The 14963-nt window shown below is 43.2% G+C and overlaps 1 protein-coding gene across 22 annotated transcripts in view; it reads left to right on the top strand.

The window, feature by feature from the left end:
* LOC110488686 (protocadherin gamma-C5) overlaps positions 1-14963 on the top strand; it is a 192106-nt gene that overhangs the window by 67301 nt on the left and 109842 nt on the right. For 2 of the 22 annotated variants that reach the window (XM_090198243.1, XM_036942785.2), the window contains exon 1: positions 1344-4168. The exons of 14 other annotated variants lie outside the window; for them this stretch is intronic. In XM_090198243.1, coding sequence (XP_090054369.1) covers positions 1730-4168 — 2439 coding nt within the window. In that variant the 5' untranslated portion in view covers positions 1344-1729. Of the gene's footprint in view, positions 1-1343; positions 4169-4312; positions 7642-8158; positions 11389-11959; positions 14923-14963 lie in introns of those variants that run through there. 6 more of the 22 variants (XM_090198240.1, XM_036942786.2, XM_090198241.1 and 3 more) reach the window with 3 other exon arrangements.

Here is a 14963-nt window from a genome sequence, read left to right as displayed (position 1 = left end):
GCCTCAGGTTCTGTACCCAGTCCAGACTAGCAGCTCTCTGGTGGCTGAAATGGTGCCTCGTTCAGCAGATGTGGGCTATCTTGTAACTAAAGTGGTTGCTGTTGATGTGGACTCAGGACAGAATGCCTGGCTCTCATATAAACTGCAGAAAGCGACAGACAGGGCGCTGTTTGAAGTGGGCTTACAGAATGGAGAAATAAGAACACTACGCCAAGTCAATGATAAAGATGCTGTGAAACAAAGGCTCACTGTTGTAGTGGAGGACAACGGGCAGCCCTCTCGTTCAGCCACAGTCAATGTTAACGTGGCGGTGGCGGACAGCTTCCCTGAAGTGCTCTCGGAGTTCACTGACTTTACGCACGACAAGGAGTACAATGACAACCTTACTTTTTACTTAGTCTTGGCTTTGGCTGTAGTCTCATTTCTGTTCATCACATGTTTAGTGGTTATTATGTCAGTGAAAATATACAGATGGAGACAGTCTCGCATCCTCTATCATTCCAATCTCCCAGTTATTCCGTATTATCCACCACGTTACGCAGACACTTTGGGGACAGGAACTCTACAGCACGTGTACAATTACGAGGTGTGCAGGACGACTGACTCAAGAAAGAGTGACTGTCAGTTCGCCAGACCCTGTAGTCAGAACGTACTGATAATGGACGCAAGTTCTACAGGGACGATGCAGCGGATGCAGAATGAACAGAACATCCTGGATGAACCAGACTCCCCACTAGAGGTGAGTTAATTGGAGTTTAAATTATATTGCACATTGGCTTGGAATATATCTTTATCTACATTGTCCTTTGTGAAAATGTCAACTATATTGTTCTGGTGCATTTAGGTTAATTAATTATGTCTAGTCAACCGTGTACAGTGTAGGGCTGTAGTATCATTTCTGATTAGCTGCGGATTTTATACTATGCCTGCTGATTTTCTTTTTTTTACATGATTTTGAATTTATAATTCTAAGTTCTATGGTGTAATTTTAACACTCCTGCGCTTTATGAGCATTTCAGCACCTCTGTGTGCTGACAGCGCTACTTCTGTCATGAGCAGCAGAGGTCTGCTCCGCTTTCAGGCGGCGTATACGAACTCACGTTCAAACTACTGTCTTTAGCGCAATAGTCATTATAGAGCCAGTGTAGCCGTTTTTATAGCTAGTTCTGTACCAAGCAAAATACTCTCAACCAGTGCGACATACTGTATGCATGTTGCCGTACTGTTCAATAATGGTTTTGTGCGCAGTATCCATGGAACATCTTTACCCACGATCTAAATTAAGGTTTAGATGATATGGTGGCATGTTTTACAATCAAGTGATTACCGTTCACCCTGATGGTCATCGTTATTTTATTTTAATTTGTATTATTTTAGTACAGTGCTGTACACTTATGAATCATTTCTACCCAATTGTATATGTCCACGTATCTGGTGTTCATGTTTTTGACTCTGAGTGCCGCTGTTGATCAGTGAAATCATTTCTGTCCAATGTTGCCAGTCAGTAGAGTCCCGTCCCCCCCTCTCCTATCACTGCGCTCCAGAGTAGAAAGAGAGACTGCGCTCCATACGAGGCGGGGCACTACAGAGAATCACTCGCTCAAACAGATACGTTAAGAAATAGCCTGGATTAAAATAGCACTTTCAGTAATCAGTAATCTCTTTTCTCACCGTTTGAGGATACAGTAGGCTATAAGGAATATTCGTGTTGGATTTATCTTTGTTGGCAATGGCATCTGAAGGATTCCTTCGACCTAGATGCGTAAAATGGAGTTTGTGCTGTGGACTGCGATGGCAAGTACTTTTTTTTCTCCTGTATTTCAGTCATATTGTCAGTGGTCAAATCCGTTATTCCATTCCGGAAGAGATGAAGAAAGGCTCTCTTATCGGTAACGTGGCTCAAGACCTGGGGTTAGATTTGAAAAGACTCCGAGCGGGCCGGGCCCGTATCGTGACCGGAGAAAGCATTCAGTACACAGAACTGAAGACGGACAAAGGGATTCTAGTCGTGAGTGAGAGAATAGACCGAGAGCAGCTTTGTGGCGACGTCACACCGTGTAGCTTCAGCTTCGAAATGATTCTAGAGAATCCGATGGAGCTACACCGTTTAACTGTTGAAATCCTTGATATTAATGATAATGCACCTATTTTTCGAAAGAATGAAATCAAATTTGAGATAAGTGAGTCGGTTATACTCGGGTCGCGTTTTATGTTGGCCAGTGCCGAGGACGCAGATGTAGGTAACAATGGTCTGCAGAAATATATTTTAATGCCGAATGATAATTTCGTTCTGAAACAACATTCAAATCCAGATGGAAGAAAATATGCTGAAATAATTATTCAGAAACCGTTAGACAGAGAGGAGCATCCTCGTCTCTCTCTAAAGCTAATCGCTGTAGACGGTGGAAATCCGCAGAGATCTGGCACAGTAAATATAGAGATCACTGTCCTAGATGCCAATGACAATGCGCCTGTGTTTAACCAGTCAGTGTACAGGGCTACTGTGATGGAAAACGCTCCAAAAGACACCTATATTACAACGGTGAATGCCAGCGACGCAGACAGTGGATCGAACGGGCTCATTACATATTATTTTTCCAACTTGAAAGAGCACCAATCAGATATATTTCACATGGATGAGACAACTGGCACAATGACACTTGTAGGGAAAATAGATTATGAAAAAGACAAGAAATATGAATTGATGATTGAGGCTATGGACCAGGGAGGTTTAACCGACTCCAGTAAAGTTTTAATCGAGATTGTTGACGTCAACGATAATTCTCCCGTTATAAACGTCATGTCTTTCTCCAGCCCTGTTTCTGAAGATTCCCCGCTGGGAACAACCATAGCGATAATCAATGTGAAAGACGCTGACTCAGAGAGTAATGGTCACGTTATGTGTTCAATAGACAACAACCTCCCGTTTAAGATCAAATCCTCATTGACTAATTATTATACTGTAATCACAGATTCAGCTTTCGACCGAGAGACTATGCCAGAATATAATATAACCATAAAGGCGACAGACTCGGGTTCGCCTCCTCTCTCAAGCGCCAGGACAATACACCTTAAAATCTCTGACGTGAACGATAATTCCCCATTGTTCGCCAAAGGCACCTACTCTGCCTACGTCACAGAGAATAACTCTCCTGGAATGTCCATATTTACTATCAGCGCGCTGGACTCTGACTGGAATCAAAACGCAAGAATCTCGTACCTCTTGGAGGACACGAAGATAAGTGGAACTCCAGTCTCTAGTTATATATCAATTAACTCTGAAACCGGGGTTTTACATGCGGTGCGTTCCTTTGATTATGAACAAATAAAACAGCTTAAACTCGTGGTTAAGGCGCAAGATGGAGGCTCTCCTCCACTCAGTAGCAATGTGAGTGTCAACATTATTATCCAGGACCAGAATGACAACGCACCTCAGGTTCTGTACCCAGTCCAAGCCAGCAGCTCCCTGGTGGCTGAAATGGTACCTCGTTCAGCAGATGTTGGCTATCTTGTGACTAAAGTGGTGGCTGTTGATGTGGACTCTGGACAGAATGCCTGGCTCTCGTATAAACTGCAGAAAATGACAGACAGAGCGCTGTTTGAAGTGGGCTTACAGAATGGGGAAATAAGAACTATACGCCAAGTCAATGATAAAGATGCTGTGAAGCAAAGGCTCACTGTTGTAGTGGAGGACAACGGGCAGCCCTCTCGATCAGCCACAGTCAATGTTAACGTGGCGGTGGCGGACAGCTTCCCTGAAGTGCTCTCGGAGTTCACTGACTTTACGCACGACAAGGAGTACAACGACAACCTGACTTTTTACTTAGTCTTGGCTTTGGCTGTAGTCTCCTTTTCGTTTATTACGTGTGCAGTGGTTATTATATCAGTGAAAATATACAGATGGAGACAGTCTCGCATCCTCTATCATTCCAATCTCCCGGTTATTCCGTATTATCCACCGCGTTACGCAGACACTTTGGGGACAGGAACTCTACAGCACGTGTACAATTACGAGGTGTGCAGGACGACTGACTCCAGAAAGAGTGACTGTCAGTTCGCCAGACCCTGTAGTCAGAACGTACTGATAATGGACCCCAGTTCTACAGGGACGATGCAGCGGATGCAGACTGAAAATAACTTATTGGATGAACCTGACTCCCCGCTAGAGGTGAGTTAATTTGAGTTAAAATGACGTAGCTCATTTTGTTGGAGTTAATCTCTGCCATCTGTCCTCTGTATCTATTCGTTTTCAATTGTGCTCTGGTGCGGATTTATTCGGTTTGCTCCCTCTGTGACTAACTAACTTGTTGGGCTAATTCAGCTACTGGGCATTCTTTATGGGCTTTCTTTTGGCCGTATATGCCCGTTGAGTTGGTGGGAAATTACTTCAAAATGATCATGAATGCTGAGCGCCACTATAGTAAGTAAGGCTGTATCGCTGTAAGACTATGTCAGCACTGCTCCGTGTGTACCGCGCCACTTTTAGTGCGCAACAGTATGCTCTCCTCTCTCTCACTCTCTATGCTGAGCCTGGTTACAACTTCCCTATATGGATCAAGAGTAACTGTACATTTGACCCATGTTTACAGTTAGTCATGTAACAAACAAAATCACTTTTAATACAAGTATTTTGCTGTATTTATCAGTGATGCCTTGGACCGCTGTTTCGTTGGCATGTTTACGCACGATCCAAACTGGGGTTGAGAAGATAGGCTGGCGTGTTTTACAATGAAATGACGAGGCTACTATTTCCCTTCTGGTCATATTATTTTAGTAATTGAACTGTGCATTTATTTCGATTGCACATACCACAGTGTTTTTATTTGTGACACTTTGATAAGAAAATAGTGCTGGAAAGTGTTGAATCATTTCTGTGCAGTTCTATATTTTTACATAACATCTGGTGTTCATGTTTTGGACTCTGAGGGCCGCTATTGGTCAGTGAAATTATTTCTGTCAGGTGTTGTCAGTCAGTGGAGTCCCCTCCCTAACACTGCGCTCTACCAGAGGAGCTGGAGAGACTGCGCTTCACACTAGGCGGGGCAGAGAGACAATCGTTCTGGTTCTTACATGTAGCTTACAAGTACGAGAACGGTTAAAGTAGACTGGATTAAGATAATACGTCGACTACTACTGTTCTCTTTGCTCCCCATTTACGGATACAGTATAAGTAATTTTCGTGTTGGATTTGTTTTGTTGGCTATGGAATTTGAAAGTTTCATTCAACCTACATGCATAAGATGGCGTATGCGTTGTGGACTGCGATGGCAAGTACTGGTTTCTCTTCTGTATCTCAGTCATACTGTGAGTTCCCAAATCCGGTATTCCATTCCGGAGGAGATGAGGAAAGGCTCTCTTATCGGTAACGTGGCTCAAGACCTGGGGTTAGATTTGAAAAGGCTAAGTGCGGGCCGGGCCCGTATCGTGACCGGAGAAAACATTCAGTACACAGAGCTGAAGACAGACAAAGGGATTCTAGTCGTAAGTGAGAGAATAGACCGAGAGCAGCTTTGTGGCGACGTCACGCCTTGTAGCTTCAGCTTCGAAATGATTCTAGAGAATCCGATGGAACTACACCTGGTCACTGTAGAAATATTAGACGTTAATGATAATGCACCCGTGTTTCAACAGAATGATATACAATTGAAAATCAGCGAATCTGCTTCTGCAGGGGCGCGCTTTGTCTTAGCAACTGCAGATGACCCTGATGTAGGCCTTAACGCCTTACAAAATTACATTCTAACACCGAATGATAATTTTGTCCTAAAACAACATACAAATCCTGACGCTAGTAAATATGCCGAGATGGTTCTCCAGAAACCGTTAGACAGAGAGGAACATCCTCTTCTCTCTCTAAAGCTAATCGCTATAGACGGTGGAAATCCGCAGAGATCTGGCACAGTAAATATCGAAATCACTGTCCTAGATGCCAATGACAATGCGCCTGTGTTCAACCAGTCAGTGTACAGGGCTGCTGTGGTGGAAAACGCACTGAAAAGCACCTATATTACCACCGTGAACGCCAGTGATGCAGACAGTGGCTCCAATGGCTATATATCGTACATGTTTTCTAATTTAAAAGGCACAGTTTCCGAAACATTCACTATTGATGCAAAGACTGGTGTCATTTCCGTGTTAGGGGAAATAGATTATGAAAAATATAAGAAATACGAAATTCGAATAGATGCCACAGACCAAGGTGGCTTGACTGATTCTAGCAAAGTCATTGTTGAGGTAATTGATGTAAACGACAATGAGCCTGTAATAAGTGTCATGTCGTTCACTAGTCCAATCTCTGAAGATTCACCTCACCGTACAACCATCGGAATTATCAATGTTAAAGACCTTGACTCGGGTGAAAACGGACAGGTGAGCTGTAGCATAGGCCAACACATTCCTTTCAATATAAAATCCAATCTAAGAAATTACTACACCTTGCTAACAGGCGCCATTTTAGATCGTGAGAAGGTGTCAGAATATAACATCACTGTAGTCGCCACTGACGCAGGGTCGCCTTCTCTCTCAAGTAAGAGAACCTTTCACCTGAAGGTGTCCGACGTCAACGACAATGCCCCAGTGTTTCCACGTGGCGTGTACACCTCTTATATCGCAGAAAATAACTCTCCAGGTGTTTCTATATTTACTGTTAGAGCTAAAGACACTGATTCCAATCAAAATGCCCGTATTTCCTATATTCTAGAGGATACTGATGTCAGCGGGACTCCTGTGTCTGTTTATGTTTCCGTAAACGCAGAGAGCGGGGTCATAAACGCAGTGCGCTCCTTTGATTATGAACAAATTAAGCAACTAAGACTCGTGGTTAAGGCGCAAGATGGCGGCTCTCCTCCATTCAGTAGCAATGTGAGTGTCAACATCTTTATCCAAGATCAGAACGACAACGCGCCTCAGGTTCTGTACCCAGTCCAGACAAGCAGCTCTCTGGTGGCTGAAATGGTGCCTCGTTCGGCAGATGTGGGTTATCTTGTCACTAAAGTGGTGGCTGTTGATGTGGACTCTGGACAGAATGCCTGGCTCTCGTATAAACTGCAGAAAATGACAGACAGAGCGCTGTTTGAAGTGGGCTTACAGAATGGGGAAATAAGAACTATACGCCAAGTCAATGATAAAGATGCTGTGAAACAAAGGCTCACTGTTGTAGTGGAGGACAACGGGCAGCCCTCTCGTTCAGCTACAGTCAATGTTAACGTGGCGGTGGCGGACAGCTTCCCTGAAGTGCTGTCGGAGTTCACTGACTTTACGCACGACAAGGAGTACAACGACAACCTGACTTTTTACTTAGTCTTGGCTTTGGCTGTAGTCTCATTTTTGTTTATTACATGTTTAGTGGTTATTATATCAGTGAAAATATACAGATGGAGACAGTCTCGCATCCTCTATCATTCCAATCTCCCGGTTATTCCGTATTATCCACCGCGTTACGCAGACACTTTGGGGACAGGAACTCTACAGCACGTGTACAATTACGAGGTGTGCAGGACGACTGACTCCAGAAAGAGTGACTGTCAGTTCGCCAGACCCTGTAGTCAGAACGTACTGATAATGGACCCCAGTTCTACAGGGACGATGCAGCGGATGCAGAGTGAAAATAACATTTTGGATGAACCAGACTCGCGGCTGGAGGTGAGTCTGTGGAGTTTAAATGGTATTGCTCATTCGGTTGGAAAACATCTTTACAACATGTCCTTTGTAACAATTTTGGCTGCAGATGTAGGATCTTCATTTGATATGATCACACTGTTGGAGGACAACTTTCGTGTAGTGTAAATTGAGGTTTAAGACGTCTTCTGAAGTTTGTGATTTACTTATTTTTTTAAAGTGTATCAACCCCAAAACATGTTTTATGAATCATAACCCACATAATACTTCAAATGTCCTGTTTCTGCACGATTTCTTTCCTGCTGTAGCAAATTGGCTCAAATGAAGATCCTACATCTATGTTGCCTTAAGGCTATTTTAGTCAGTATTTGTCTAGTTAAAAGTATGGGCATAACAGCTGTTACATATTGTTGTGGTTAGCTATGTTTTTTTAAATTGAATGTCATTGTCAGCTGACTGTGGTTTCGAATGCAGCTTACTCAGTGCTACAGCAGAAGCAATTACTTGTTTTCTGGTTAGTTTTGGCTTTCATATTATGCCTGATGATTTTTTTTTAAATGTAGCGCTCCAAGGCCATTTCAGCACCACTCTATATGGACAGCGCCTCTTCTGTCATGATAGCAGCAGAGGACGGCTCTCCCTTCTTCCAACTGCAGTGTTTTGATAAAGTCAATATAGAGTCACTAAAGAGTCGCTTAAGCAGTGTTAACTGCTTGTCATACGTCAAATAATTATCAACATTAATATGCTGCTGTGTTGTTCAATAGTGATTTAGAGTGAGTAACCATGGGCATGCTTTTACGCACGTTCAAATCCATGGCTGAGAGGCTAAGGTGCCATGTTTTAGTATCAAATTATTGCTGTTTGCCTTGCTGGTCGATTATAATATTATAGTGATTGAACGTTGCATTTATTTATATTTGACCTTGCACAGTGTTCACCTACCTGTTATATGGGAAGACAGAAGTGCTCTAAAGTATTGAAATATTTCTACCTTTTAATGAATTCAAATATAATCTGGTGTTCACGTTATGGACTCTGAGGGCCGCTGTTGATCAGTGAAATGATTTCTGTCCAGTGTTGTCAGTCAGTGAAGTCCCCTACTTTATCACTGCGCTCTACCAGAGGAGAGGGAGAGACTATCTGCATTTCATACGAAGCGGGGCATGACAGAGAAACACTCGGCTCTGATCGATGTTACAGATAACAAAAGGAGACGCTGAAAATAGCCAGGATTGAAAGAATAGGTCGAATATCAGTCTCATATTTTTTTCATGGTTTCTGAGGATACAGTATAATACATTTTTGTATTGGATTTATTCTTTGTTGGCTATGGCACTGGGAGGATTCCTTAAACCTAAATGCGTAAAATGGCGTTTGTGTTGTGGACTGCGGTGGCAAGTACTTATTTTTCTTCTGAATCTCAATCATATTGTCAGTGGCCAAATACGTTATTCCATTCCGGAGGAGATGAAGACAGGCTCTCTTATCGGTAACTTGGCTCAAGACCTGGGGTTAGATTTGAAACGGCTCCGAACGGGCCGGGCCCGTATCGTGACCGGAGAAAGCATTCAGTACACAGAGCTGAAGACGGACAAAGGGATTCTAGTCGTGAGTGAGAGAATAGACCGAGAGCAGCTTTGTGGCGACGTCACACCGTGTAGCTTCAGCTTCGAAATCATTCTAGAAAATCCAATGGAGCTCCATCACATAACTATAGAAATCTTAGATGTTAATGATCACCCTCCGATATTTAAGAAAACGGATGTTAAATTGGAAATAAGCGAGTCTGCTATCCTCGGTGCGCGCTTTGTGCTAGAAAATGCAGAAGATCCTGATGTGGGAGTTCACAGTCTACAAAATTATGTTTTAACCCCGAATGATAACTTTGCCCTGAAGCAACATGCGAATCCAGACGGTAGTAAATACGCTGAAATGATTCTTCAGAAACAATTAGATAGAGAGGAGCATCCTCGTCTCTCTTTAAAGCTAATCGCTGTAGACGGTGGAAATCCGCAGCGATCTGGCACAGTAAATATAGAGATCACTGTCCTAGATGCCAATGACAATGCGCCTGTGTTTAACCAGTCAGTGTACAGGGCTACTGTGATGGAAAATGCACCGAAAGGAACCTATATTACAAATGTAAACGCGTCTGATGCAGACAGTGGTTCTAATGGCTATATAACATATTCGCTGTCTAACCTGAAGGGAAATCTAGCAGATATGTTGACTATAAATGAAAACACTGGGATACTGTCAGTTGCAGGCCTGATAGATTATGAAAAATACAAAAAATATGAATTACGGATTGAAGCTAAAGATCAGGGAGGTTTAACAGATTCGAGTAAAGTTATTGTTGAGGTCATTGACGTTAACGACAATGCACCTGTCATTAGTGTGATGTCATTCACTAGTCCAATATCTGAAGACTCTCCTCCCGGTACAACCATTGGTATTATCAACGTTAAAGATGTCGATTCAGGTGAAAATGGACAGGTTAGCTGTAACCTGGACCAAAACATTCCGTTCAAGATCAAATCAAATGTAAGAAATTACTACACCTTGGTAACAGACGCTGTTTTAGACCGTGAGAGCGTGTTAGAATATAACATCACTGTAGTCGCCACGGACGCTGGGTCGCCTCCTCTCTCGAGTAGGAGAACCTTTCACCTGAAGGTGTCTGATGTCAATGACAACGCCCCATTGTTTCCACATGTAGTGTACAACTCCTTTGTCGCAGAGAATAACTCTCCAGGCGTCTCTATTTTTACTGTTACAGCTAAAGACACTGATTCCAATCAAAATGCCCGTATTTCCTATATTCTAGAGGATGGTGATGTCAGCGGGACTCCTATGTCTGCTTATGTTTCCGTAAACGCAGAGAGCGGGGTCATAAACGCATTGCGCTCCTTTGATTATGAACAAATTAAACAACTGATACTCGTGGTTAAGGCGCAAGATGGCGGCTCTCCTCCACTCAGTAGCAATGTGAGTATCAACATCTTTATCCAAGATCAGAACGACAACGCGCCTCAGGTTCTATATCCAGTCCAGACTAGCAACTCTCTGGTGGCTGAAATGGTGCCTCGTTCAGCAGATGTTGGCTATCTTGTGACTAAAGTGGTGGCTGTTGATGTGGACTCTGGACAGAATGCCTGGCTCTCGTATAAACTGCAGAAAGCGACAGACAGAGCGCTGTTTGAAGTGGGTTTACAGAATGGAGAAATAAGAACTATACGCCAAGTCAATGATAAAGATGCTGTGAAACAAAGGCTCACTGTTGTAGTGGAGGACAATGGACAGCCCTCTCGTTCAGCTACAGTCAATGTTAACGTGGCGGTAGCGGACAGCTTCCCTGAAGTGCTCTCGGAGTTCACTGACTTTACGCACGACAAGGAGTACAATGACAACCTGACTTTTTACTTAGTCTTGGCTTTGGCTGTAGTCTCATTTTTGTTCATCACGTGTTTAGTGGTTATTATATCAGTAAAAATATACAGATGGAGACAGTCTCGTGTCCTCTATCATTCCAATCTCCCGGTTATTCCGTATTATCCACCGCGTTACGCAGACACTTTGGGGACAGGAACTCTACAGCATGTGTACAATTACGAGGTGTGCAGGACGACTGACTCCAGAAAGAGTGACTGTCAGTTCACCAGACCCTGTAGTCAGAACGTGCTGATATTGGACCCCAGTTCTACAGGGACGATGCAGCGGATGCAGAGTGAAAATAATATCCTGGATGAATCAGACTCGCCGCTAGAGGTGAGTCTATTGGAGTTTACATGGTATTGTTCATTGGGTTCGAATACATCTTCACAGTATATCCTTTGTAACTATTTTAACTTTTTTGCCTTAAGGTTCATTTACTTAATATTTATCTAGTCAACAGTATGGGCACGTCAGTGTTACGTATTGTTGGGCTTTTATTGAATATCATTTCCATCTGAGTTCTTAGAATTGTGGTTCCGAAGTTAGCGCATAAGTGCTACAATACAAGCAGCTACTTATTTTCTGGTTAGTTTTGACTTTCATAGTATGCCTGATTTTTTTTTAAATCACGTGCAATAAAGTAGCACTGTAAGGCCGTTTCAGTATCCACTATGTGTGGACAGCGCCTCTTCTGTCATGATAGCAGCAGAGGTCTGCTCCGCTCTATCGCACTGCTCTCTCTTCCTCCAACTGCTATGTTTTGATTAAGTCAATATAGAGCCACTAAAGAGTCGCTTAAGCAGTGTTAACTGCTTGTCACATGTCAAATAATTATCAACATAAATACTTTGCTGTGTCGTTCAATAATGGTTTAGATTGCCGATCCATTGAAATGTTTTACGCACGTTCAAATCCATGGCTGAGAGGATAAGGTGCCATGTTTTAGTATTAAATTATTTATGTTTGCCTTGCTGGTCATCAGTAGTATTATAGTGATTGAACGTTGCATTTATTTAGATTTTACCCTGCACAGTGTTCATCTTCATCTATATGGGAAGACAGTTGTGCTCTAAAGTGTTGAATTATTTCTAATTTTTTATGAATTCAAATTTCATCTGGTGTTCATGTTTTATACTCTGAGGGCCGCTGTTGATCAGTAAAATGATTTCTGTCCAGTGTTGTCAGTCAGTGGAGTCCCCTCCCCTATCACTGCGCTCTACCAGAGGAGAGGGAGAGACTATCTGCACTTCATACGAGGCGGGGCACGACTGAGACAAGCTCACTCTCCACATGTGTATGTAGATTACAGATAACACAAGAGGACGGTTAAAATATGCTTATTTAATATTATACATCGACTAACACTCTTGTCTTTCCCGTTTGAGGATACAATATAAGGAATATTTTTGTGGGATTAAATCATTGTTGGCTATGGCGTCCGATGGATTCCTTCAACATAAATGCGTAAGATGGCGTTTGTGTTGTGGACTGCGGTGGCAAGTTCTTGTTTTTCTCCTGTATCTAAGTCATATTATCAGTGGCCAAATCCGGTATTCCATTCCGGAGGAGATGAAGAAAGGCTCTCTTATCGGTAACGTGGCTCAAGACCTGGGGTTAGATTTGAAACGGCTCCGAGCGGGCCGGGCCCGTATCGTGACCGGAGAAAGCATTCAGTACACAGAGCTGAAGACAGACAAAGGGATTCTAGTCGTGAGTGAGAGAATAGACCGAGAGCAGCTTTGTGGCGACGTCACACCGTGTAGCTTCAGCTTCGAAATGATTCTAGAGAATCCGATGGAACTACACTTAGTCACTGTAGAAATATTAGACGTTAATGATAATGCACCCACATTTCAACAGAACGATTTAGAAATGAAAATCAGTGAATCGGCTTCTGTGGGGGCGCGCTTTACCCTAGCAACTGCGGATGATCCGGATGTTGGCTCTAACGCTTTACAAAATTACATTCTAACACCGAATGATAATTTCGTTGTAAAACAACATTCAAATGCACATGGAAAAAGATACGCAGAAATGGTGCTCCAGAAGCCTTTAGACAGAGAGGAACATCCTCGTCTCTCTCTAAAGCTAATCGCTGTAGACGGTGGAAATCCGCAGAGATCTGGCACAGTAAATATAGAGATCACCATCCTAGATGCCAATGACAATGCGCCTGTGTTTAACCAGTCAGTGTACAGGGCTACTGTAATGGAAAATGTACCGAAAGGCACCTATATCATAACGGTAAATGCCACTGACACGGACAGTGGATTGAATGGTTTAGTACATTATTCTATTTCAAAAATGCAAAACTATGTGGACAATGTGTTTGATATTGACAAGAACACTGGCTTTATATCGCTTGTGGGACAGTTAGATTATGAAAAAGACAAGAAATACGAAGTGAGTATCGAAGCCACAGACCAAGGTGGATTGACTGACTCCAGTAAAGTTGTTGTCGATGTAATAGATGTAAACGATAATGCCCCTGTAATCAGCGTCATGTCTTTCACTAGTCCGGTCTCTGAAGATTCGCCACTCGGTACAACCATTGGTATTATTCATGTGAAAGATCTTGATTCAGGTGAAAATGGTCAGGTGAGCTGCAGCCTGGCCCAAAACATTCCTTTCAATATAAAATCTAATTTAAGAAATTACTACACCTTGGTAACCGACGCTGTTTTAGATCGTGAGAGTGTGTCAGAGTATAACATCACTGTAGTCGGCACGGACTCAGGGTCGCCTTCTCTCTCAAGTAAGAAAACCTTTCATCTGAAGGTGTCGGACGTCAACGACAATGCCCCAGTGTTTCCACATGGCGTGTACAACTCTTATATCGCAGAGAATAACTCTCCAGGTGTTTCTATATTTACTGTTAGAGCTAAAGACACCGACTCTAATCAAAATGCCCGTATTTCTTATATTCTAGAGGATACTGATGTCAGCGGGACTCCTGTGTCTGTTTATGTTTCCGTAAACGCAGAGAGTGGGGTCATACACGCCTTGCGCTCCTTTGATTATGAACAAATCAAACAGTTTAAACTCGTGGTTAAGGCGCAAGATGGCGGTTCTCCTCAGCTCAGTAGCAATGTGAGTGTCACCATCTTCATCCAAGATCAGAACGACAACGCGCCTCAGGTTCTGTACCCAGTCCAGACTAGCAGCTCCCTGGTGGCTGAAATGGTACCTCGTTCAGCAGATGTGGGCTATCTTGTGACTAAAGTGGTGGCTGTTGATGTGGACTCTGGACAGAATGCCTGGCTCTCATATAAACTGCAGAAAGCGGCAGACAGGGCACTGTTTGAAGTGGGTTTACAGAATGGGGAAATAAGAACTATACGCCAAGTCAATGATAAAGATGTGAAACAAAGGCTCACTGTTGTAGTGGAGGACAACGGGCAGCCCTCTCGTTCAGCTACAGTCAATGTTAACGTGGCGGTGGCGGACAGCTTCCCTGAAGTGCTCTCAGAGTTCACTGACTTTACGCACGACAAGGAGTACAATGACAACCTGACTTTTTACTTAGTCTTGGCTTTGGCTGTAGTCTCATTTCTGTTCATCACGTGTTTAGTGGTTATTATATCAGTGAAAATATACAGATGGAGACAGTCTCGTATTCTCTATCATTCCAATCTCCCGGTTATTCCGTATTATCCACCGCGTTACGCAGACACTTTGGGGACAGGAACTCTACAGCACGTGTACAATTACGAGGTGTGCAGGACGACTGACTCCAGAAAGAGTGACTGTCAGTTCGCCAGACCCTGTAGTCAGAATGTACTGATAATGGACCCCAGTTCTACAGGGACGATGAAACGGATGCAGAACGAACAGAACATCCTGGACGAACCAGACTCGCCGCTGGAGGTGAGTCTGTTGGAGTTTTAATGGCATTGTTCATTGGGTTG

This window comes from Oncorhynchus mykiss, chromosome 14 (assembly GCF_057628025.1).
Source record: "Oncorhynchus mykiss isolate SJ-2025 chromosome 14, ASM5762802v1, whole genome shotgun sequence".
Classification (NCBI taxonomy): domain Eukaryota; kingdom Metazoa; phylum Chordata; class Actinopteri; order Salmoniformes; family Salmonidae; genus Oncorhynchus; species Oncorhynchus mykiss.
The sequence above is the reverse complement of the archived record's forward strand: the minus strand, read 5'-3'. Positions and strand labels throughout refer to the sequence as shown.